General features: G+C 46.2%; 2 protein-coding genes and 1 long non-coding RNA gene across 3 annotated transcripts in view; 1 reads left to right on the forward strand and 2 right to left on the reverse strand.

Annotated features, from left to right (window-relative positions):
* The window catches only part of LOC309337342, an 86,770-nt gene that overhangs the window by 59,927 nt on the left and 2,157 nt on the right, over nucleotides 1–24,686 (forward strand). The gene's annotated exons all lie outside the window — the stretch shown is intronic.
* LOC309336806 (cholinesterase-like) lies at nucleotides 622–10,196 on the reverse strand. The gene is made up of 4 exons (XM_081853159.1): nucleotides 10,075–10,196; nucleotides 6,738–8,214; nucleotides 3,845–4,008; nucleotides 622–2,157 (listed from the first exon to the last, which is right to left on the reverse strand). Exons 2-4 carry the CDS (start codon nucleotides 8,204–8,206, stop codon nucleotides 2,090–2,092), a joined length of 1,701 nt encoding a protein of 566 aa, XP_081709285.1. The 5' UTR covers nucleotides 8,207–8,214; nucleotides 10,075–10,196; the 3' UTR covers nucleotides 622–2,089.
* LOC309336829 (cholinesterase-like) lies at nucleotides 16,116–21,267 on the reverse strand. Its single transcript, XM_081853209.1, has 3 exons — nucleotides 19,806–21,267; nucleotides 18,602–18,765; nucleotides 16,116–16,328 (listed from the first exon to the last, which is right to left on the reverse strand). The coding sequence occupies exons 1-3, from the start codon at nucleotides 21,260–21,262 to the stop codon at nucleotides 16,315–16,317; spliced, it is 1,635 nt and encodes a 544-aa protein (XP_081709335.1). The 5' UTR covers nucleotides 21,263–21,267; the 3' UTR covers nucleotides 16,116–16,314.

Raw genomic sequence — 24,686 nt, forward strand, 5'->3', positions numbered from 1 at the left:
GATAGCCCTGTGGATTTGGGCTGTGTTTTCTCTGCAGCAGTGATTCCCAAACTTGGGTCTACAGCTGTTTTTGAACTACAGTTCCCACCATCCCTGCTCACTGGTTCTGCTAGCTAGGGATGAATCATAGAATCATAGAATCATAGAGTTGGAAGAGACCACAAGGGCCATCGAGTCCAACCCCCTGCCAAGCAGGAAACACCATCAGAGCACTCCTGACATATGGTTGTCAAGCCTCTGCTTAAAGACCTCCAAAGAAGGAGACTCCACCACACTCCTTGGCAGCAAATTCCACTGTCGAACAGCTCTTACTGTCAGGAAGTTCTTCCTAATGTTTAGGTGGAATCTTTTTTCTTGTAGTTTGGAACCAATGCTCCGTGTCCGCTTCTCTGGAGCAGCAGAAAACAACCTTTCTCCCTCCTCTATGTGACATCCTTTTATATATTTGAACATGGCTCTCATATCACCCCTTAATGGATGGTGGGAGTTGTAGTCCCAAAACAGCTGGAGACCCGAGTTTGGGAAACACTGACCTACAGTTTTATTATGTGCACCACTTAGAGAGCTCTTTGATTAAGTGGTTTAGGAAATCTTTCTCAGTAAATAAACAAATAAGAACAGTGCCTCGAAGAGAATTTTTATTTACACATCACATGTGCTGAATGCAGTCTGTCAGCTAGAAGTACACAAAGGTTTAACCAGAGCAATCCATAATCTTTTGTGTGACCTCAGTTTCATTTGAGGCACCTCGGAGAGGTTTGTTCTTGATGTAGGAGAGGAGCCTTGGAATGGCATTTGAGAAACTGTACTTCTGAGCCACCCCCAGCTCTCTGCAGTTCAATCATTTGGAAGCTGCATGTGTACCATACATGCCCTGACTTTGAAATAAACTCAGATTGTTCTGGCAAACTGAGCACCCTTCATAGACGTCGGAGCAACTGAGCGTTCTGTTCTAGTGGTGAGTGAGAATAACTGGCTTCTGGGAGATTTCAGTAGTTGCCTCAGGAGCATTTGATAAGCATTCCCAGGACCAACGGAACTGATGTGTGGAAAGGAGAAAAGGAGAACAGATCAAAAGGTAGGGAAAGAACAGGAGAGAAGATCCACCAACCACAAGGTGAGAACGCAACATGGGCAGAACTTGTGCTTGAATAACCTATACATTAATTAATCCGGACCAGAAATCTTCAGGAAAACAATGCTAACACTGACAAAATGGTTCTAGACTTCGCTTGGCATCAGCCATTCCCCCGTGATGTCTACATCAGCTTGCCTCTCAACCTGATTTCACAGAGATGTATGTTTCCCTGTCCCTGTTCTGGCCATGGGGACACCATGAATGGCAATAATTCTGGGGCATGGAGAAACTCCTCGTGGAACTACCAATCTTATAAGTCATGTAGACACAATGGATCTAAGTGGATCCAGCAGAATTAATCTGAGCTTTGAAAAGCACATAGAGATGAAAGAGGAAGTGAGAAAGAGTGTCATTCTTCCAACTTCCTCTTTCAGCTCTATGTACGTTCTGCAGATACCCAGAGATTCAAATTCCATCCAGATCACAGTGCTCATGCTATGCAACGAAGCAGGGAAAGCACCGGGTGGGAGTTACCTTCCTTCCCTGGTGTTACATAGTAACATAGTAACAATGAGAAATTAATTGTCCTTTAGCTCCAAGGCACAGCTCCTCAATATACTGTCTTTGCAAAATTCAGGAAGTGAATTCAGGCTGCCAAATAACCTGTTGCTTGCAGAATAAAGCAAAAGTGATTGAAAAGAAGCCACTATCATTCATAGCTGTTGGATATGTCATTTCCCCCCTCATAATTAACATGTGGATGTTGTGGAGGAAAATGGGGTGGCATTCGAAAATGATGGTCCCAATGGCTTATCTTGTTCTAACCCGGCATTAAGTTCCATTTCTCATTCAACATCGTCTCATAATGAAGAGCAAACCATTATATTTGCAAGTGGGCACCAATCCTACAAAGTGAGGGCTTTGCTGAAGTGTTTCTAGGCATGTCTTCACCCTCTCAGTTCCATTCGCACTTGATGTAAGCTATTTTTGCATTCTGCCTTTTTTTTTTTGTTAAGTTCTGGTCTTATTCTTCATATCTTCCTCCAAAATGGATTCAGAAGAGTCTTTTTGGACTTTTTCTGCAAAATAAAAAAAAGCAATGGGAAAAATGATTGTCCACAGAGAGCCAAACAACCCTTCATGCAAAGAGACTGGGTACAACTCAACTTCCATTTTTAACTGAAATGCATCCACAATGGACAGCCCATCACTTTCAACCAAAGGTTGGGGGGGGGGTTTCATTCTTTCCTTCTGCTGCTCCCTCCTTACCCAAGTTTTGATAATTTTAAAAGGGGTATACCCAAGACGACAGGGACACGGGTGGCGCTGTGGTCTAAACCACAGAGCCTAGGGCTTGCCGATCAGAAGGTTGGCGGTTTGAATCCCCATGATGGGGTGAGCTCCCATTGTTCCGTCCTAGCTCCTGCCCACTTAGCAGTTCAAAAGCATGTCAAGTGCAAGTAGAAAAATAGGTACTGCTCCGGCAGGAAGGAAAATGGTGTTTCCGTGCTCTGCTCTGGTTTCACCAGAAGCAGCTTGTGCTGGCCACATGACCCAGAAGCTGTCTGCGGACAAATGCCGGCTCCCTCGGCTTATAGAGAGGGTTGAGCGCCGCAAACCCAGAGTTGTCCGCGACTGGACCTAAAGGTCAGGGGTACCTTTACCTTTTTATACCTAAGACGGGAAGGTAAACGGCGTTTCCGTGCGCTGCTCTGGTTCACCTGAAGCGGCTTAGTCATGCTGGCCACATGACCCAGAAGTTGTATGCCGGCTCCCTCAGCCAGTAAAGCAAAATGAGTGCCGCAACCCCAGAGTCGTTCACGACTGGACCTAATGGTGAGGGGTCCCTTTACCTTTATCTTTACCTTTACCTTTACCAAAATGGTTGCATCCCGGTGGGGTAGAGCGAGAGGTCAGCAGGAAGGAGCCAGGGAGAATCAGGAGGGAGTGGAGGAATAGATAGCGAGAGGTGGCGGTGAAAGGAAGTGCAGGAAGCAGACATAAACCAAGGTGACTAGGGAGAAGGGCTGCCATTGATACAAAAGAAGGCAATAACTCTAGGGAAGAGAGAAGAACTGGCAAGCTCTTCACCAAAGGAGCCATAAAAAGAGAGCTAGATGAAAGAAAAGGCCGAAGAGATGGACTAGGGATGGATGAATATGTCAATTTCAGTTTCTCCTTTTTTCCAATTCTCAGTTCATTTCTCCACATTCCCACACCAGTTTGCATTGCCCCCCTACACACAATAAAACACCAAAAACAAATTCCTCATGGAAATTCATCAATATTGTAATGCAGATTTCTCCTAATGTACACAATTCTACAATACAATTTGCCCCCAAAACAATGCAATTTTGTAATTTATTTGCACTAATAGATGCACACTTCCCACTAATGGGAACAGCTGGATAACGGCATTACAAAATTTAAAGAAGTGCAAATTTTGAAGAGTGGCTGTGTTTTGGTTCTCACATTGTTTCCCAAAAAATGAGAATTAGGAAGGCTCGCCATTCAGTGTGAACTTTCTCCCCCATCTCTAGAGGCAAGAGAAACACTACCTTAGCAGGAAAGCTGATTCTGAGATAAACAGAGCGGGCAGAACCTGTGTGCCTTATTGTCCACTGGAAATATTGCCAAAAAATGGTACAAAGAGGAACTGGCATGGGACCCCACTGCAACAACACTATAAATGTGACAAGACCTAAGTCAGTACTAACTGTTGCTGAACTGAGCCCAAACTACTTCAGCCAAAGGACCTGGACTTACTTGAGAGTGTTGAGTTGAATATATGAGCTGCCAGGAAATTGCAGTGGTGGGCAGGAGACGGCTTCCTGATCTCAGGTGGCCCTGCACTGATGTGGAAGAAGTTCTCCTCTGTGGCATTGTAGAGCGGCCATTGCACCTCATTGGGCACGGACCCAGTGGGGTTCCTGTGGAGGAAACAAAAAAAACCACAGTCCAGATCCAAATCTTCTTTTTAAGCCAAAGGCCATTGTGACGTTAACATATGAGAGTGCTGGAGGTGAAATAGTTAAACAAGTTACCCAATCAGAGGGACTATAAAAGCAGCTCTGGGAGGTGCGAAAGGGGAGTTCGTTGGGAGTTTGGTGGGTGGTTGGTTGGAGTGGGAGTGAATTGGGATAGAGTCTGTGGGTAGGTTGAGTTAGTGCAGCGAAATAAGCTGAGTCAGGAACAGTTAGGAGCTAGGAAGACAAGTAAATATCTGAGAGGTGGTTTAGAGAGGGAGGGCAGGTAGAGGATATTATAGGTCTGGATAGGCACCCTATGACTGTAAATGACCGATATCGTTTATGAAACCACACGCTTGTTAAACTGCAATAAATAAACAGATGTTTATGTTCCAGTTTAAACCTGACTGGCCTCAGTATTGTACCAGGTAGGGCCTGGGTGGTGGCAGCGAGAAATAAAATGTGGCACAGGGATCAAAATCTTCTTTTTAAGCCAAAGGCCGTCAATAGCACAAAACAGAGAGAAAATCACTCATAGCATTATAAAAACAAAAATGGCACATCTACACTGCAATAATAACCCCTGACTATTAGGTCCAGTTGTGACCGACTCTGGGGTTGCGGTGCTCATCTCACTTTATTGGCCGAGGGAGCCGGCGTACAGCTTCCGGGTCATGTGGCCAGCATGACTAAGCCGCTTCTGGCAAACCAGAGCAGCGCATGGAAACGCCGTTTACCTTCCCGCCGGAGGAGTACCTATTTATCTACTTGCACTTTGACATGCTTTCGGACTGCTAGGGGGGCAGGAGCAGGGGCTGAGCCACGTGAGCTCACCCCGTCGCAGGGATTCGAACCGCCTACCTTCTGATCGGCAAGTCCTAGGCTCTGTGGTTTAACCCACAGCGCCACCTGCGTCCCACACTGCAATAATAGCACACTACAAAATAACCGAAACCCTATCATTTATCATTTGACTCAATTCCTCAGGGCCCCGCTTTCATTGCTTGGAATTGTGCTGGCAGTCAACCCTATGAGATTTGGCCCATTCCTTTTTATTAGATGGAATTGGCGATAGGAGGCCAGCTATATCAAATACGATCCTGTGAGTCTAGCTTCCCAGTAGGTCCTCTTCTGCCCAATCCATTTTGTTCCCCAACCACTGTGCTTTGGAATTCTGTCTCGGCCACTATATTATTTTTATTTCTATCCCACCTTTTCCCCAGATCAGAACCCAACGTGGCTTACACAAATAAAAACAAGCACACACAGATAAAATACAATATCATATAAAATATAGTTTTAAAAAAGTAATTAAATTCTAATAGAATTAAAACAATACATAAGCAAATCAATTGGATTACAGATAGTAAAAATCTATATGGAATACAAAGTGGTGCAATATGAAATACACTGTAGCTGGTGTTTCACGCTGATATTAGCCCTGCTCCACAGAAATCCCTCTGATTGCCCTAATGTACCTGGAAAAGGAACGCTATTCATTTTTGCCAAGGTAAGTATTCCCCAACACTTTGATTGTGTGCTTTTTGTTATATATGGCAGGAGAGAGCTCCTAACATTCAGTCATGGGTAGAAGGTGCATGTTCTTGTGTATTAATCTCTGGCAACAGTTCCGGGAAATCTAAATCCAAAAAACGTCTCGCTAAATCTGAGGCTTTCTTTTCTCCTTCCATCAACCAAAAAATAAAATCAAATCAAATGAGAACCCTGCTATGGTAATCAACTTATGGCCTAGAAATCACGATCATATTTCATCAGTGCCAAACGTGTCAGCCAAAATAGCTGACATTCCATCTTCAACCATCTTTTGCAAAGGTTAGTTGGTTATTTCAACTCACATCCCTCCATAGCCCTGAAATTGCCAGTAGTAATAAAAAATATGATATAACATGTTGCTGTTTTTTAAAGTATCAGTAGGGTTTTTTAAAAAACAGATAAACAAATCAAAAGTGCATATCAGTCACATTAAAACATATCAAGGCCAGCTATTATTATTAATAATAATAATAATAATTTTTGTACCTCACCCATCTGACTGGGTTGCCAGTTCAGACTGAGCGGGGGGGGGGGGAGGAATCCCTGTCTATTATTATTTTTAATAGCATTTGCTTCTTCAGAAGGTCTCAAGACCCCAAGAGGGTGAAAGAGATGATTTGGGAAGCTCCTTATACATAACTGGACCCCTATGTCCCTGGAATTGAGCTAGGGGCTTTTTCCAATTAACAGGCAGTTTGCCAGTGAGAAGAAGGAAAAAAAACACCAAAGGAAGATACATGTCTTTTGTTTAAGACAGGGACTGGGAACTATACAACGGTCCAGCTATTTGTTGATGGGAACTCCAGCTCCCATCAGCCCCAGCCAGCATGGCCAATGGTCAAGGATGATAAGAGTTGTAGTTTAGCAACATCTGAAGGGCCACAAGTTCTCCATCCCTGAGTTAGGCCTTTGAGCTTTTCTCTGAAACCTGCCCCTCTGTACTGAAACTTGATGCGGCAGTGCCCTTGTCAAAGATACCGAGGAAAGGAATGAAAGACTTTGGGAAGTTCAGGCAGAATCTTGGGATGTAGAGTGCCCAGAGCAAGGACTATCAGACTATGTCTAGAACATCCAGGGTCAAGTTGATGGAATGAGTTGTGTTTGGGGCTCTAGAACAAGAGCTGTGAATGCCTTACCCACTTCTAGCAAACTCCGCCCAATAGCGCATCATCTTGAGGCTCAAAGGGGCGTCAGCTTCTGTGTTTGTTTGATTTACCCTCTGTAGCGACGACAGAGTTCCAAACAGGTAAGGCACCTCAACTCCATGGGCTGCTCCCATCCACTCCTGCCAAATGGAGCCAGAGATGTGGTGGTTGAAGGAGTAGGTGTACACAGGGCTCCCAACTGCTGCCATCTTTTCAGCAGCTTCAGCCAATGGGCACAAAAAATAATAATCTCTGCACAGTTGGACCATGGCCGAGTGGTACTTTTCTGGCCCATGGCCATCTTCAGCATACTTCAGCGCTACAGTCTTAGCAACATCTTCTTCAAAAGACATTTCGAACAATGTCATTGTTTCTTCCAAGAGCTGCTCCCAAGTTGACGTTCTGTCATCTTCTATGCGATCCGAGAGACCGCTTAGTGCAAAGACAGACCCATCCTCCCTGGTGATGCCTATGAGCAATGGTTTTGCCTGAAGGAGCCCACTCTGCAGAAGTTTCCTTGGCTCATCCAGAAGGAAGTCCCCATCTGTGGTGGGGTAGAATCGATGCATCAAAAGTTGGAACATTCCCCTATCCATTTCCTTCTCCTGTAGGCAGCGCAGCGCCACACTGTGATTCCGAACGTCGCAGCCCAGCCGCTGACTCGCTTTCAAGGAGCGCAACTTGCAATGCTCAGGATCCTTCCAAGCCCAGGGTGCATTGGGAGCTCCACTCTGCACCACAGCACGGGCAAAAAGGGATTGGCTTGCAGGTGAGAGGAGGTGAAACCCCACAGAGGCTGCTCCCGCACTGTGGCCAAAGAGGGTCAGCTGAACAGGGTCCCCACCAAAGACAGCTGCGTTCTCCTTCACCCACTTCAGAGCTAGCTGTTGGTCCCACAACCCCATGTTTCCTGGGACCTCAGGCGGGAGGAACAGAAAGCCGAAGAACGCCAACCGATAATTCATGGAAACCACAATGATGTTCTCAGTAGCAGCCAGAAGTGCCCCGTTGTACAAGTCTAAGGAACTGGCACCAACCAGAAATCCCCCGCCATGGATCCAGACAAGGACAGGAACCGGCGCAGAAGGCCGCGGGTGAGGCACCCAGACATTGAGAAAGAGACAGTCCTCTGAATGTGGTGCGTTGGCAACCCACATTTTGTTGAAAGGCCATTGAAAATCGGTCGTCTGGAAGCAAGCCTTTCCAAAGTCGGTGACCTCCAAGACATGGCTCCATGGCTGGTGGGGAAGGGGCTTTTGGAAGCGCAGCTTCCCCAGGGGGGGTTCAGCATAAGGGATACCGAGGTAGGAAGTGACGGAGGCAGAGCCAACCGGGACTCGCTTGCCTTTGATAGGGCCGCTGCTGGTCACCACCACGATGTCATCTTCAGAGGCAGAGCTGGAATTCAGGAGGGAGAGGGAGAGGAAGAGGCCCAAGGATGCCTGGAGGAGAGTAGGCATTGCAGAAGCTGAAAGAAAGGTGACCCAGGCACAGTTACACCTTGGCTCTGATCCAAAGCGACATACACAAGCCCCCCCCTTTTAAATAAAATAAAATAAATAGACCCCAGCATATCGACTGTATTGTGTGGGAGAAGACAGGCAAAAATCCTTCTCTCCACCCAATCCCCTTCTGGATATCAGTGGATTATAGGTGTGTTAAAAAAAACTTGGCATCAGAGGGACAGCTTCCATGTGAGTACTGGGAATTGCAGGTGGACTGTTGTTGCTATGTACTGAAGTTCTCACCCTGGGCCAGCAGGGGGATACTGTAGATAGTTTTCACTCAGGTCCACATGTGCAAATAAGGAACTGAAAGTGACGTTCAAGTGATTGGATAGTTACAGAAAGTTGTTACTGTTGCTTTGTAGTTGAGATCTATATAAGCAGGTTGGCTGAACCCATCAGTTCAGTTCTTTTCTGGCCTGTGAATAAAGAAGAGCTGTTTGAAGAATCGCTGTGTCGTCTGATATGTTCACCCACAACTTAACAGTTGTGCGCTGGTCCTACTTGTGTGCTTCCTATAGGCTTCTGGTTGCTCACTATGAGAACAGAATGCTGGACTAGATGGGCCATTGGCTTGATCCAACAGAATATTTTATTTGGTGGGGAGGGAGGGAGGAAAGGAGCCGTGACAGTGGGATCAATGCACATCTCTACCTGGAGCCCACAAAAACCAGCACTGATCCTGAAAGCATAGGAACATTTTAAATGTACAGTTGTACCTTGGAAATCAAACGGAATCTGTTCCAGACGTCCATTCGACTTCCAAAACGTTCGAAAACCAAATTGCTGCTTCTGATTGGCTGCATGAAGCTCCTGCAGCCAATTAAAAGCCACGGAAGCCCTGTCAGATGTTCCGCCTCCAAAAATAGTTCGCAAACCGGAACAGTCACTTTGCGACATTCGGGAGCCAAAACGTTCAGGAAATAAGCTGTTCTAAAACCAAGGTACGACTCTGTCAGCAAGCAAACATTCACAGAAGTCCAATAAGAGAGGTCATATATCTATTGTTTATGAGGGGTGTTGGGGGGTTGCTGCTATTGCTTCTGTTGCTGCTGGTGGTTTTTTGTATCATTATTTTAGATCTTGTGGTTTATGTGAAAATTGTTCAGTTTGGATGTGTATTTTTTGACAATTTTATTTATATTTTCTGACTACTTTTGTTCTGTATTTTCCTCATGTTTCAAGCCACATGGACCATGGTTTAAATTGTGGGAAGGTGGCATACATATAAAATGATTTATGTATGGACGCGCACCAAATTCATTTTTGTATGCCGACAACAAAGTTCACACAAAAAAGAACATACACATGTCTTTGTGACAATGTTTTGGATGGTACTAATTCTCACCTACCAATCTTCATACAGAAGGAATATTATTCCAGTAAAGATGAGCAGGTCTAGGAGAATGGCAAGGCCGGTTGTGTAATTCCTTGAGCTGGAATCTTCTAACATCTAATTTCCACTGAAGCTGAAAGTGGGCAACTCAGTTTACAGACTTTGAACTCCTTAACAAAGACGTTGCCGTCACCTCATACCTTGACTTTGTTCACCTCTTTCTCTTTTTTTCTTTTGAGGGCGCAAGTCCCAATCCGCAGACCCTCACACGCATATGTCCAAGACTTGCAGCATGATACAGGGTTAACTTCCCAAATGTTAAACAACTGGAACAAAACGAAGCAAGAAGCTATGGTGCTAGAATGCAGGATTCCTGACTTCCTTTCTTGTGCCACGTTTATTGTCATCTCCCCCACTCCCAGGTTTGTTCCCCCCTTCTCATCCCACTCTTGGAGGCATCTAAACCTTCTGCGTCCTGAAGACTCACCTCCTTTATCCCCGGTGGGGTTTTGCTGCTCCTTGGTATCCTCTGCAGCTCAATCCAAAGCGGAAAGGTGGATACTGAGGCTTATAGGACACTTCCAGCTCTTGCAAATAACACCCAGTGAGAAGGCAGCTGCCAATATGTGTGTATGCAAAGGGCAGTGACCGCCAGGCTCTGCCTTCTCCAGGGGACGAGGCATCTTAGGTAAGAGTACACATCAGAGCGTACAGAGGGAGAGCTGTAGCGTGCAACAACAACAAAATGGGTTTCATGGTTATGCAAAGTCTCTGGCCTTTTGGACATAAGGAAATGCGAGTTATTAAGTACAGTGGTACCTTGGGTTAAGTACTTACTTCGTTCCGGAGGTCCGTTCTTAACCTGAAACTGTTCTTAACCTGAAGCACCACTTTAGCTAATGGGACCTCCTGCTGCTGCCACGCCGCTGGATAACGATTTCTGTTCTCATCCTGAAGCAAAGTTCTTAACCTGAAGCACTATTTCTGGGTTAGTGGAGTCTGTAACCTGAAGCATATGTAACCTGAAGCGTATGTAACCCGAGGCACCACTGTAGTGGGTTGACAAAGCAGACAACACAGAGATTTCTCTAAGTAGTTCTTTATAAGTAAGCTGGAACTGAACCGAACTGAACACAGCTCAGCCGGCCTGCTTTTATAGGCAGCCGGCTGTCACATTGTAACAACAACAGCCCAGGGTTTCCCGCCTAAATTAACTGGTGTGGACCTGAGTGAAAACTACATACACAATCCCCCCTGGTGGCCAGGGTGAGAACTTCAATACATAACACAAGTACTGTATATGTGAACATAGGCAACCGTGGACAGGCATTGAAGAACACCAAAAGCCAGGTTGAGTTTGAATAGTGAGGGCAGATGGAGCTTTATTTATTGAGCATGCAATGTCCCCCCAATGAGATGTCCTGTAGCAGGGCCATATCAAGGGTTGTTGCTGCCTGATGTCTGAAGATGCTGGGGACAAGATGTCTGAAGTGCTGGGGGTGTATCCTGTGTGCCCCCAAACTGGTCAGTTGCAATCCTTTGAAGCAAGTAAAATCCTCAGTGATACAATGGGCAATAGCTATTGGTCATAATATAGATATGGAAGCATGGGAACGATTGTGGAATATGGATATAAAATTTAGAGCATGTTATGATCCAAGAGAAAATTATATGAAAATGATATATCGATGGCAAAAAAATGTATAAATCCAAATCAAATAAGTGTTGGAAATGTAAAGAGAAAGAAGGTTATTTTTATCATATGTGGTGGTCTTGTAGTGAGGTTAAGGGAAGTATTTTTTGACGTTTTTATTTATTGTTTCTGACTACTTTTGTTCTGTATTTTCCTCATGTTTCAAGCCACATGGACCATGGTTTAAATTGTGGGAAGGTGGCATACAAATAAAATGTATGGACGTGCACCAAATTCATTTTTGTATGTCGACAACAATATTCACAAAATAAAGAACATATACGTGTCTTTGCGACAATGTTTTTGATGGTACCAATTCTCACCTTACCAATCTTCATACAGAAGGAATATTATTCCAGTAAAGATGAGCAGGTCTAGGGGAATGGCAAGGCTGATTCCCCTTTTTTTGTAATTACCGCTCACACCTCAAGCAGTGGGCGGGGTTTGCGACCTGGCGCAGGCTTCCCGTTCCAGGGTGACACCTCTCTGCCTACTGGCCGGCGCTCCACCTCCTCCCCCGCTAGCAATGGTCACAACTTTGGCGGTTTTAGACCTTGATCAGTATCCTATAGTTTGGATTTGGATTTGATATTCCGCTTTATCACTACCCTAAGGAGTCTCAAAGCGTCTAACATTCTCCTTTCCCTTCCTCCCCCACAACAAACACTCTGTGAGGTGAGTGGGGCTGAGAGATTTCAAAGAAGTGTGGCTAGCCCAAGGTCACCCAGCAGCTGCATGTGAAGGACCAGAGACACGAACCCGGGTTCACCAGATTACGAGTTCACCACTACAGCACACTGGCTCTCTTCGGAATGGGGGTTAGCATTATTATGCATCCCCATGTGGCGTCATCTGCAGGGCCCGTTAAAGGGGTGTTTGCGGGAGTCACTGGCCCTGAGTGGCGGTGAAAGGTCAAACTACCAACATCAGGCAAAGTGGGGGGCACGCTGTGTAAATTCTCATTTCACAGTCCCCTTCACAGCTGGGGCTGAGAGGGTTGCCGTCCAATGCCTAAGCCAAGGTTTCCTACATCTGAAATTGATAAAGTTGTGGCCTAATTTTATCCCATACGTCGTTGTCACGTCTCCATATTTCGGGCTGGCTCCCGGGCCGGGGGGTTAGCGCATGGACTGGCAAATAGAAGCAGTACATGTGTGTCTGAGTATCGCATTTTATGTCTGTCTTTTTACTTCTTGAAATATGACAGCCCTACCCTATTGGCTTGGAGAATCTTTTATCAGTTGGTGTTCATTCTGCAGTTGCGAAGGGTTGATCTTCCAGGGTGGCAGAACCCAGACTTTGGAACACCCTGCCTATTAATATTAGTCAGGAAGAGTTTCCTGCATTGTTTTTGGCACTCGGGTTAAACCACAGAGCCTAGGACTTGCCGATCAGAAGGTCTGCAGTTCAAATCCCCACAACGGGGTGAGCTCCCGTCGCTCGGTCCCTGCTCCTGCCAACCTAGCAGTTCATAAGCATGTCAAAGTGCAAGTAGATAAATAGGTACCGCTCCTGCGGGAAGGTAAACGGCGTTTCCGTGCGCTGTTGTGGTTTGCCAGGAATGGCTTAGTCATGCTAGCCACATGACCCGGAAGCTGTACGCCGGCTCCCTCGGCCAATAAAGCGAGATGAGCGCCGCAACCCCAGAGTCAGCCACGACTGGACCTAATGGTCAGGGGTCCCTTTACCTTTAAAACTTTCTTGTTTCAGCCAGTAATTGTCACAGGCGAGTCATTTTAACATGCAGTTTTAACAAGTCTTTTTATTTTATGTATACAGTTTTAAAGATCACAGAGTTTACCAGCATCTTTTAAAATGGTGTTCCCTTATTTTTAATGTTTGCTCTTTCGGGTTGCTTTTAAAATGAATGTTTCAGATTGCCCTTTGCAAACCGCTTAGAAGTTTTCCACTGAAGAAGCGGCATATACATTTTGTTAAATGAAAACTTAAAAGATTTGCCCCGTTCTCACAGTGGCGAACCAGAGGCCTGTGAGAAACTCTCAAGCAGAACCTGAGCACGATAGTAGCCACCCCACTTGTGATTCCCAAGGTTCAGAGAGGGGCAAAGTTCTGTATTTACTCCACTCGCTCACCCCCTCCTCCTGCTCCCTGCCTCCTTTCTTTTTCTTCTTCTTTTATTTCAGAAAATGTATACACTGCTTGATTGTAAAAAAAACAAACCCTCAAAGTGATTTATAGAAAGACAAAACAAGAAAAATTTCCAACCCTACTTGAAAACATACAGAGGTTATAATGCTCAAACAGATTGAAATGACCTCAGCTTTCTTTAAGGTAACAAATAATCTGGAAATAAGTACCTAACAGAGAATGAGAAAGGCTGATGATGTATCCAGGACCATTAGGTGGAGTGAGACCATCACCTTAGATGGCAGATGCTGGGGAGATCGGGAGATTGAGTTCCATCATGCACACACACCACACACACACACACAATTCCTCCTGAGGGACCCCTGACCATTAGGTCCAGTCATGGCCGACTCTGGAGTTGCGGCTCTCATCCCGCTTTATTGGCCGATGGAGCCGGCATACAGCTTCTGGGTTAGGACTAAGCCGCTTCTGGCGAAACAGAGCAGCGCACGGAAACGCCGTTTACCTTCCCGCCGGAGTGGTACCTATTTATCTACTTGCACTTTGACGTGCTTTCGAACTGCTAGGTTGGCAGGAGCTGGGACTGAGCAACGAGAGCTCACCCCGTCGCGGGAATTCGAACCGCTGACCTTCTGATCGGCAAGCCCGAGGCTCTGTGGTTTAACCCACAGCACCAACCACGTCCCTCGAGGGCCATGGTAGGGATGAGCAAATCTGTCACTTTCAGTTTCTCCCTGTTTCTATCTCCCCCCCCCCCCCAGTCTTCAGTTTTCCACACCTGTTTGTGATTTATTTTAAAATAACCTCATGGAAATCTATCAACATTTTAGTGCAAAATTCTCCTGATACGTACATTTTTATGCAGGTATGCATACAATTTTTTTTAATGCAATAATCTTCATATTTTGGCACAGCAATTTCTCCTAATACATCACACATTTTTTTTCCTTGATAGTTTCTCCAGTATATGCCTTAACCTAGGGTGTGCGTTTGGTTGGAGACTGGCCTTGCAAAATCCGGAGGAGGACTGATTTGGAAGGCTATCTGTTTCAGTTTGCATGCTGTTCCAGAAAGTGTGAATTAGGTGTGTTTGCCTTTAAATGAAAACTGACTTGAATTTCTCCCCCACCCCTACCCGCTGCGTATTCCCCTCTCTTCAGGACCAGAACTGTGTGTGCACAATTGGCATCCATGTGCAAGAGCCCGAGATGCATAGAGTTTTCTGGGGATGGGAATCCTGATTCATCAGGATTTCCATTCTCAGGGAGGAAACAGGTGTCTTCTCGAGACCCCATTCATGCATACCAGTTTGCATACAGGGCAAATAGATCCACAGAAGACGCTATCACCACCACTCTCCATGCTGCTCTGTCCCATCTGGAGCAGCCGGGGAGTTATGTGAGGCTGCTGTTTGTGGATTTTAGCTCTGCTTTTAACACTATCCTCCCCCATAGACTGGTGTCCAAGCTAGAGGCGATTGGACTCTCCAACTCCACCTGTCTCTGGGTTTTGGATTTTTTGTCAGAACGTTCTCAGAGGGTTAGAGTAGGGTCACATATGTCCAAAGCCCTTAGCCTTAACACCGGCTCACCACAGGGTTGTGTGTTGAGTCCCCTGCTCTTTACTCTCTACACGTATGACTGTACAGCCATCTATTCCAGCAACAAAATCATCAAGTTTGCTGATGACACTACGGTGGTGGGGCTCATTTCAGGAGGGGATGAGTCCGCCTATCGGGACGAGGTGGAGCGGCTCTGTGTTTGGTGTGGAGAGAACAATCTGGCTCTTAATACAGCTAAGACCAAGGAATTGGTGGTGGATTACAGGACAAAAAAGGCGGTCATTCAGCCCTTGTATATCAACGGGGAACGGGTGGAGAGGGTGGCGGAATTCAGGTTTTTGGGAGTGACTATCGATCAGGGCATGACTTGGAGCGCAAATACCACTGCTCTGGTGAAGAAGGCTCAGCAGAGAATTTATTTCCTCAGACTTTTAAAGAAGAACAATCTGAGTGAGAAACTGCTGGTGTCCTTCTACCGAGGCTCCATAGAGAGCATTCTCACATACTGTATTTGTGCTTGGTTCTCCAGTTGTACAGCTAGGGAGAAGAAGGTGCTCCAGAAGGTCATAACCACAGCCCAAAGGATTATTGGTCATCCTCTCCCATCTTTGGAAGAACTGTACGGTTCCCGTTGTCTTAGGAAAGCAAACAACATCCTGCAGGATTCATCTCACCCGGGATACAGTCTGTTTGCACTACTGCCTTCTGGCAGGAGATATAGAAACATCAAGTCAAGGACAAATAGACTGAAAAATAGTTTCTATCCAAGAGCTGTGGCCTTTTTGAATGCTGTAACTCGATAGTGTGACCTGGAAGTTTGATGGGTGTGGGTGTGGGTGTGGCTGGAATGTGGTTTGTTTGGTTGTTGTTGCTGTTTTGCTTTTGTTGTTTTTTTTTTAAGGGATGGCATCCAATTTCGTTGCACTGTGCAATGTTGCACTTGTGTAATGACAATAAAGAATCTATCTATCTATCTATCTATCTATTTGGTGCTCAGAGGTACTGAATGCCTGAATAGGGTTTACATTTTCATTCAATTCATATCTCAGCAGTTTGTCTGCTTCCTCACTCAGCCTTGCCCCCCATGAACTACTACATCCTTTATTTTCTTTTTAACATTTATTCAAAAGTTACAATACAGCGAGTGAGGATTGGAGCGACCATTCTGTGATATTGTGGCAGTGAACCAAACTGTCTTGAAAAGCTACATCCCAAACAGCTGTGTAGTGTTTCGTAACATGACTACAGGTCCCACAGATTGTGGGCCTAGCTAACCTATTCCTAAAGTGTGGTTTCCATTGTCTTGGTTCTCATTCTTCAGACCTTTCTCCAAAATGGGTGAAGTGCTGCCTTCTTCAGAGACCTCAGAAAAGGTTTTCTAAAAAGAAAGAAAGAAAGAACTGATCAATAGAAGGTCAATGAAATCTTCATGCCCAAAATCTGATTAGTCTCTTGACATATTAATCTACTGGCATGCTCTCCTGAGCCAATAAACTTTGTTTGAAACCTGGGAAGATGGAGGCTCTGTGGGTAGGTGGTTCCCATGTTTGAGAAATTGGCAAGTTACCTGTTCTGGATGGCATTGCACTCCCACTAAAAAAACAGGTGAGTTGTATAGGGGTCTCCCAGAGGCCTTTGTAGCTAGGAGTGCCTTTTCCCAGCTATGTCTGATTTGCCACCTATGGCCATTCCTGGACTGGGATAGCCAGTCTACTGTAGTCCATGTATTGGTAACCTCAAGGCTAGATTGCTGTAATGTGCTGTATTTGGGGCTGCCCTTGGGTCCTGTTTGAAAGCTCCAGCTGAGGCAGAATGCTGCAGCCAGACTTTTTTATATAAAAAAAATACTCCTACAGTGATGATAACAAGGCTTTCTGGCTCACAGTCTTCAGCCACCATGCATCCTGTAGCAGAATGTTGTGGGAACCTAAGAGAACTTTTCTAAAAATAGGGGGGGGGGGATCCATTCTTAAAAACTCCTGCAAAATGTGTGTGGCAGATAACATAACTATCTGTGTGGTTTTGTTTGGGCGCTTCATGTTCTTGCTGTTGTTTTCATGTTTTGTAACTGTTACTAAGGGATTTGGGATGTTGGGAGAGTGACCATTGGAGGGCAGGTAAGCCACTGTGGGAGGCAGAAAGGAGGAGCCTTGAAGCAGTGAATGAACCATACTGCTATGGGGGGGTTCACACTTCCCCCTCTATCCTCTATCCAGGACAGCAAAAGGCATTACAGTGGTACCTCAGGTTACATACGCTTCAGGTTACAGACACTTCAGGTTACCGACTCCGCTAACCCAGAAATAGTACCCTGGGTTAAGAACTTTGCTTCAGGATGAGAACAGAAATCGTGCTCCGGCGGCGCAGCAGCAGCAGGAGGGCCCATTAGCTAAAGTGGTACCTCAGGTTAAGAACAGTTTCAGGTTAAGAACAGACCTCCGGAACTAATTAAGTACTTAACCCGAGGTACCACTGTATCAACAATCAAGGACACTTTCTAGGCCAGGCAAAAACAAGGGGAGTGGGTGTGGGCTGGAGAGAACTGCAAGGGCCATATAGAGACATATACAGGACCCATATTTTAGGTTCCCCATCCCTTTACTAGAGCATTCTGGATTCACAGTACAGGGGTACCTCAGAAGTTGAACAGAATCCATTCCGGAAGTCCGTTCGACTTCCAGAACTTTCAGAAACCAGAGGCGCGGCTTCCGATTGGCTACAGGAAGCTCCTGCAGCCAATCAGAAGCCATGGAAGTCACGTTAGACGTTTGGGTTTCAAAGAACATTCATAAACCAGAACACTCACTTCTGGGTTCACGGCGTTAGGGAGCCGAAACGTTCGACTCGCAAGGAGTTTGGCTTCCAAGGTACGACTGTACTGGCTCCACATTTTGGAGGGCCCTCGGGCAGAACATTGAGCCTACCTCCTTACTGAGCCTACCTCCTCTCTGGCATTATCACAAGCTGCTGCTCCTCATCTTCCTCATCATGGTTACCGCCTGATTGCTTGTCAGACAGAGAACCAATGAGCAAGCAGGCAGAGGCACCCCTGACTTCTCCTTCCCCACCACCACCATTGACTGAGCCAGAGTGAGAGGCAGGTGTACAAGCAGGAGAGCAGGCCAGGGGCCATGAGTGTCTTAATCAGTGGTCCTTCTGCCAGGGTGTGGGCTCCAGAGGAACCCTCACATGTCAACCTCTGACACTGTCCTCTAAAAGCTGGCCGGTTAACTCAATATGCTCCCTTTCTCGAAAGAGCTCTTCTGTAATGCTTCAGAAGAGTACTTTGATAATGCCCATTTTCAGTGATATCACTCCTCAATATTTTGAGCTAGCAATTGCATACCCTACAACATTTCTCCAATGAAAATGGGATGCCCTATTCTGTTGTTGTTGTTGTTGTTGTTGTTGTTGTTGTTGTTGTTGTTGTTGTTGTTATTCCCAGCCCATCTGACTTGGTTGCCCCAGCCATTCTACACAGCTTCCATTATATATAGAAACACAACAAAACATTTTTAAAAAATTAAAAACTTCCCTATAGGTGTCTTCTAAAGGCTGTGTAGTGACTTATCTCCTTGTCTTGGAGGTCACAACGGGAGCACGGCTGAGCAACTACGTACCCTCCTACTCCCAGAGGAGCCCCAAATTCACCTGCTTCTGTTGCATTTGAAAAAAGAGATGCCAGAAAACCACAGTGTGAGGCAGGTGACCTCCGTTTGGGCTGGGCTGCCTTTCCGTTGATATGAAAGAAGTTCTGCTCTGTGGAATTGTAGACGGGCCACTTCACTTCACTTGCCTCTGACCCAGTGGGATTCCTGTTGGGGCAACAAAGAAACCAGAGAGTAAAGAGCAGGTAATCAATAAATAATACAAGATAGATGGTGGTGGTGGTGATGATGATGATGATTTTTTATTTATTTATACCCCACCCATCTGGCTGGGTTTCCCCAGCCACTCTGGGTGGCTCCCAACAGAATATTAAAAACACAATAAAACATCAAACACTAAAAACTTCCCTAAACAGGGCTGCCTTCAGATGTCTTCTAAAAGTCAGATTGTTGTTTATTTCCTTGACATCTGATGGGAGGACAGGGTGGGTGCCACCACCAAGAAGGCCATCTGCCTGGTTCCCTGTAACCTCACTTCTCGCAGTGAGGGAACTGTCAGAAGGCCCTCTGAGCTGAGCGATGGGGGTGAAGATGCTCCTTCAGTTATACTGGGCCAAGGCTGTTTAGGGCTTTAAAGATCAGCACCGACATTTTGGATTGTGCTCAGAAATGTACTGGGAGCCAATGTAGGTCTTTCAGGACCAGTGTTATGTGGTCTCGGCAGCCACTCCCAGTCACCAGTCTAGCTGCCGCATTCTAGATTAGTTGCAGTTTCTGGTTCACCTTCAAAGGTAGCCCCACATAGAGCGCATTGCAGTAGTCCAAGTGGGAGATAACTAGAGCATGCACCACTCTGGCGAGACAGTCTGTGGGCAGGTAGGGTCACAGCCTGCATACCAGATGGAGCTGGTAGACAGCTGCCCTGGACACAGAATTGACCTGCACCTAATAGGAGGATGATAGACAGACAGACTCCAACAAGTGAGAGATGTGGTCTGGGGTGGAAGGCTCATGATGGTTGGATAGAGAGGCCTGGAGAATCACCTTTCTGTCCCCCTCGACTGACATTTCCTACCCTGCCTCTACAAAATTGAAGCCTTTTGCAACAATAGCATGCTGGGAAGTGGGATACCCGCACATTTCAAGCTGAACCACATTCACGACTTGCACAGAGATCAAAGGCAGCCTCTAGGACACAGATAAGCAGGAAGTGTTTGTTTTACGATGCGGAGGGGTTAATGCCTTACCCACTTCTGGCAAAGTCTGCCCAGTATCGCATCACTCGACGGCTCAATTCAGCATCCTCAGCCGCCGCCTCCGATTGGTTTGTTTGCGACTCGGATGCCATGATTCCAAACAAGTAAGGTAACTCAGCTCCGTGGGGTGTTCCTGCCCACTTGGGCCAAGCGGGAGAACGGTGGTCGAAGTAGTAAACATAAACTGGGCTCTCGGCTCCTCCGACCTTTGCAGCAAACTCAGCCAGTGGGCACACAAAGAAGTAATCTCCTAAAAACTGACTCAAGGCCATTTGGTACTGTTCTGGCCCATGGCTCTCTTGGACGTACTTCAGTATTGCGGCATTGATGGCATTTTGTTTAGTTCCATTTTTTACTGTTTGATTCACCCCTTCATAGAGCTGCTCCTTGGTAAGTATTGAATCGTTTCCTATGATGCTTGGAAATAGCATTAATACCATATGTGACCCTTCGTCAGCACTGACACCAGCGAGAATGGGTTTGCCCTGAACGCCACCAGTCTCCAGGAGCTTTTGGGGATTGTCTGGGATGAACTCCCCATCGGTTGTCAAAGAAAACATAGGTCCCAGGTCAGAATATGCCTTGCCTTCCTTTCCCTGTAGGCAGCTAACCATAGCACTGTGGTTAGCTGTAGGACACCCCATGAGGTCACTCACATTTACCGAAACTCTTAGGGCATCTTCAGGATTCCGCCAACCCCAGGGGGCATTGGGAACTCCACTCTGAAGCACAGCACGGGCAAAAAGGGGTTGGCTGGCCGGTGAAAACAGGTGGAAACCAACTGAGGATCCTCCAGCGCTTACACCAAAGAGAGTTATCTGGGCTGCATCACCGCCAAACACAGCTGCGTTCTCACTCACCCACTTCAGAGCCAGATGTTGGTCCCACAAGCCAGCGTTTCCTGGGGCATCTGGCGGAAGGTACAGGAAACCCAGACTCCCCACTCGGTAATTCATGGAGGCCACAATGACATTCTCTGTAGCAGCTAGGAATGCCCCGTTGTAGATGTCCAGCGAGGCTGTGCCACTGATAAATCCCCCACCGTAGATCCATAGAAGGATGGGCACTGGTTTGACTGGTTGTGGGTTGGGCACCCAGATGTTGAGAAAGAGACAGTCCTCTGAAAGTGGTGTGTTGGGAAATAATATGGTGGAATTAGGTAGGAAATCAATAATTGCCTGGTGGCAAGAGTTGCCAAAGGTGGTGGCCTCCAAGACCTGGCTCCACGGCTGATGTGGAACCGGCTTCTGGAAGCGCAGTTTGCCTATGGGGGGCTCAGCATAGGGGATGCCCAGGTAGGCAGTCACAGAACCAGAGCCAGCTGGGAGCCACTTGCCTCTAATAGGACCACTGCTGGTGACCACCACAGTATCGTTTTCAGAGGCAGAGCTGGAAGCCAGAAGGAAGAGAAGGCAGAAGGAGGAGGGTGAAGTCCAGAATCGAGGCATAGCAGCTGCAGGTGAAAGAATAAGAAATGGGGTTAGGGTGGGAAACACAACAATATATTATTATATATTTCTTTTAGAAATGCTGCAGCCACATGGCAGTCTATTCTGTTCTCCAGATGTTTCCCAGACTCCTGTTTTCCACATCGTATTTCAGCTTTCACATGACATACAACCGCATCTGGAAATCTAGTGGGGTATGGTGTATGTTTAGTGCATTTCTACTTTATTTGCAAAATAAAGTTTGGTGCATTTCTACTTTATTTGCAAACTGATTTTTTCCCACCCAGAAGCAAACAGCATGAAAAGTGGTGCTAAACTTGCACCATATTCTGCTACATTTCCAGAAGTGCCAGGGATGTGGGTGGCACTGCGGTCTAAGCCACTGAGCCTCCTGGGCTAGTTGATCAGAAGGTCGGCGGTTCGAATCCCTGCGACAGGGTGAGCTCCCGTTGCTCAGCTTCTGTCAACCTAGCAGTTCAAAAGCACACCAGTGCAAGTAGATAAAGAAGTACTGCTGTGACGGGAAGGTAAATGCGTTTCCATGCACTCTGGCACACGTCATGGTGTTCCGTTGCGCCAGAAGCGGTTTAGTCATGCTGGCCACATGACCTGGAAAGCTGTCTGTGGACAAACGCCAGCTCCCTCGGCCAGCTCCCTCCAACCCCAGTCGCCTTTGACTGGACTTAACCGTCCAGGGGTCCTTCACCTTTATCCTTTTTTACCCAGAAGTGCCCTTCATGTGAAAGCTCAAATGAGGTGCAGAAATTAACAGGGAAACAGCATGAAAGAAAACTGTGATGTGAATGCAACCCAAGTTAACCATATAACAAGATGGGGAATCTGTGCCATTCCACGTGCTGTGGGATATCAGTTCCCATCAGCTTCAGCCAACATGGCCAATTGTCAGGTCATTAATGCAACCCAGGATTGGAAAGGGGGGGAGACCAAGGAAACAATACCAGTTTTTTTAAAAAAAGAAAGAAATGGCTTGTTGATTTCATCTTCTCAAGAATTCTCAATATACTGGTTGGTGGAGGATACTGTGAGAGAGGCAAGGAAGTGAGGATCTCCCAAGCTGGGAGAAGAATGGGAAACTCCCAAGTGAAATCTGGGAGTCTTCACTTCCTTCTGTTTGGGATAAGGGCTAATACATACCTGTGAGAGAGGACCTTCTTTCTTTCTCCTTTTCTCTTTGTTTTTATTTTTGTTTAGATCAGTTTGCTTTTTCATGTAATCTATTATGAAAACTTTTAACGAAGCCTTAATTATGAAAGATTCCCATCTACAACACAACCACACATTCTCTGCAGTGGTGTACTTACCAAATATCTTTGCTCTGGATGCAAGAAGAGGACACTTATGGAAGCTTCAGACTGCTCCTTGGGGGTGCTGCAAGGAAAGCAGTTCCACCTCTGCAGTTCTTACACTCCCTTCCCCGTCTTTGAGACTGATGTGTTGGTCGCTGGCGCTCCTTTTGTATTGTAAGGCCCTTGTGGCAAGAGCATCTTCCAGGAATTGCAAGGCTCCTGTGTTATGTTTCATGCCCACATCCGGGTGCCCTTAAGCCACCAGGTACAACTGTCCTGAAATGTGACATTCTTTCTTCTAATGAATGTTGTTTCACCATCACAACAGCTGACATTTTAAGTCACCAAGAATTACTTAACATTTTAACTACTGGTCATTCAACTGGGTCTTGTGTCAGAGCTAGCATCAGAATTGCATGGGGGTGAGGGGGTCTGAATGATTCTGATTTCCATCCTCTCGTTCCCTTTGTGCCTGGTGATGGGGGGGCGATCTATATACAGTGGTACCTCAGCTTAAGAACTTATTTCTTTCTGGAGGTCCGTTCTTAACCTGAAACTGTTCTTAACCTGAAGCACCACTTTAGCTAATGGGGCCTCCTGCTGCCGCTGGAGCACGATTTCTGTTCTCATCCTGAAGCAAAGTTCTTAACCCGAGGTACTATTTCTGGATTAGTGGAGTCTGTATCCGGAAGCGTATGTAACCTGAAGCATCTGTAACCCGAGGTACCACTGTATTTTAACTATGCTACTCAATCGGAAGAGCATGAGACTCTGAATCTCAGGGTCATGGGTCTGAGTCCCATGTTGGGCACGGCAAAGAGTCAGACTACATGACCCTTGTGGTCCCTTCAAACTCTACAGTTCTGTGATTCGGTGGCCGAGTATTACCATTACAAATGTTAAGAACATCAGAAGAGCCTGCTGCATCAGGCAGTGCCCCTTCTAGCCCAGGATCCTGTTCTCCCCATGGCCAACCGGATGCCTGTGGGGAAACCCACAAGTGGAATATGAGAATAAGAGCCTTCTCTCCCGCCTGTGGTTTTCAGCAACTGGTATTCAGAACCCTCGCTGCCTAAAACTGTGGATACAGAGCATCAGCATCTTTACCGCAGCTGCCGTGCGATTTCTGTTCTCATCCTGAGGTAAAGTTCTTAACCCGAGGTACTACTTCCGGGTTAGTGGAGTCTGTAACCTGAAGCATCTGTAACCTGAGGTACCACTGTATAAGTGATTCTTCATACAAGGGAACTTCCAGCTATCAATACAGTGGTACCTCAGGTTACAGATGCTTCAGGTTACAGACTCCGCTAACCCAGAAATAGTACCCCGGGTTGAGAACTTTACCTCAGGATGAGAACAGAAATCGTGCGGTGGCAGCAGGAGGTCCCATTAGCTAAAGTGGTACCTCAGGTTAAGAACAGTTTCAGGTTAAGAACGGACCTCCAGAACAAATTAAGTTCTTAACCCGAGGTACCACTGTACCGTATTCGACCTGAGAGAGGGAGGAAAATGAGAACCTGGGATCCTGTTGTATAAGTGCTAATGCAGGGACCTTTGACACACTTCCAGCATTGGTCTGGCCAAACATGTTGTGCTCCCGCTCTGTTTAAGCAATATGGTTGCTTTTCTGTCACTCTCATCGGAAGGCCAAGGTCTCTGTGGGGCCTTCATCAAAAGCAGCAGCAAATAAATAAATAATGCACTCAGGTTCCAGCAGCTTCCAGAAGACGCAGACCTGGCACAATGTCAGGTTTGATCCGACACGGCTACACTATTGCATGCACGAAACATGCCATGACTACTCGGTGTCATCAGTGCCGGATTTACGTATGAGCTAAACAAGCTATAGCTAAGGGCCCCACTCTCTTGGGGGGGCCCCAAAAAAATTAAAAAAACCTGGATGTATATTTCCAAAATATAAGATAAAAAAACATTTTGTTATGTGCAAATGGCTTTAGATACCTATTAGGTCCATAAATTACCATATAGCATATATTCAACACAAAAAACAGCGACAATTTGTTGTTGACAAAGGATAGCTGGACATATAAAGGGCCCCATTACCTTCAGTAGTTTAGGGCCTCATCAAACCTCAATCCACCCCTGGGTATGTAGGC

Source organism: Podarcis erhardii (genome assembly GCF_964252035.2).
Source record: "Podarcis erhardii genome assembly, chromosome: 2".
NCBI classification, from domain to species: domain Eukaryota; kingdom Metazoa; phylum Chordata; class Lepidosauria; order Squamata; family Lacertidae; genus Podarcis; species Podarcis erhardii.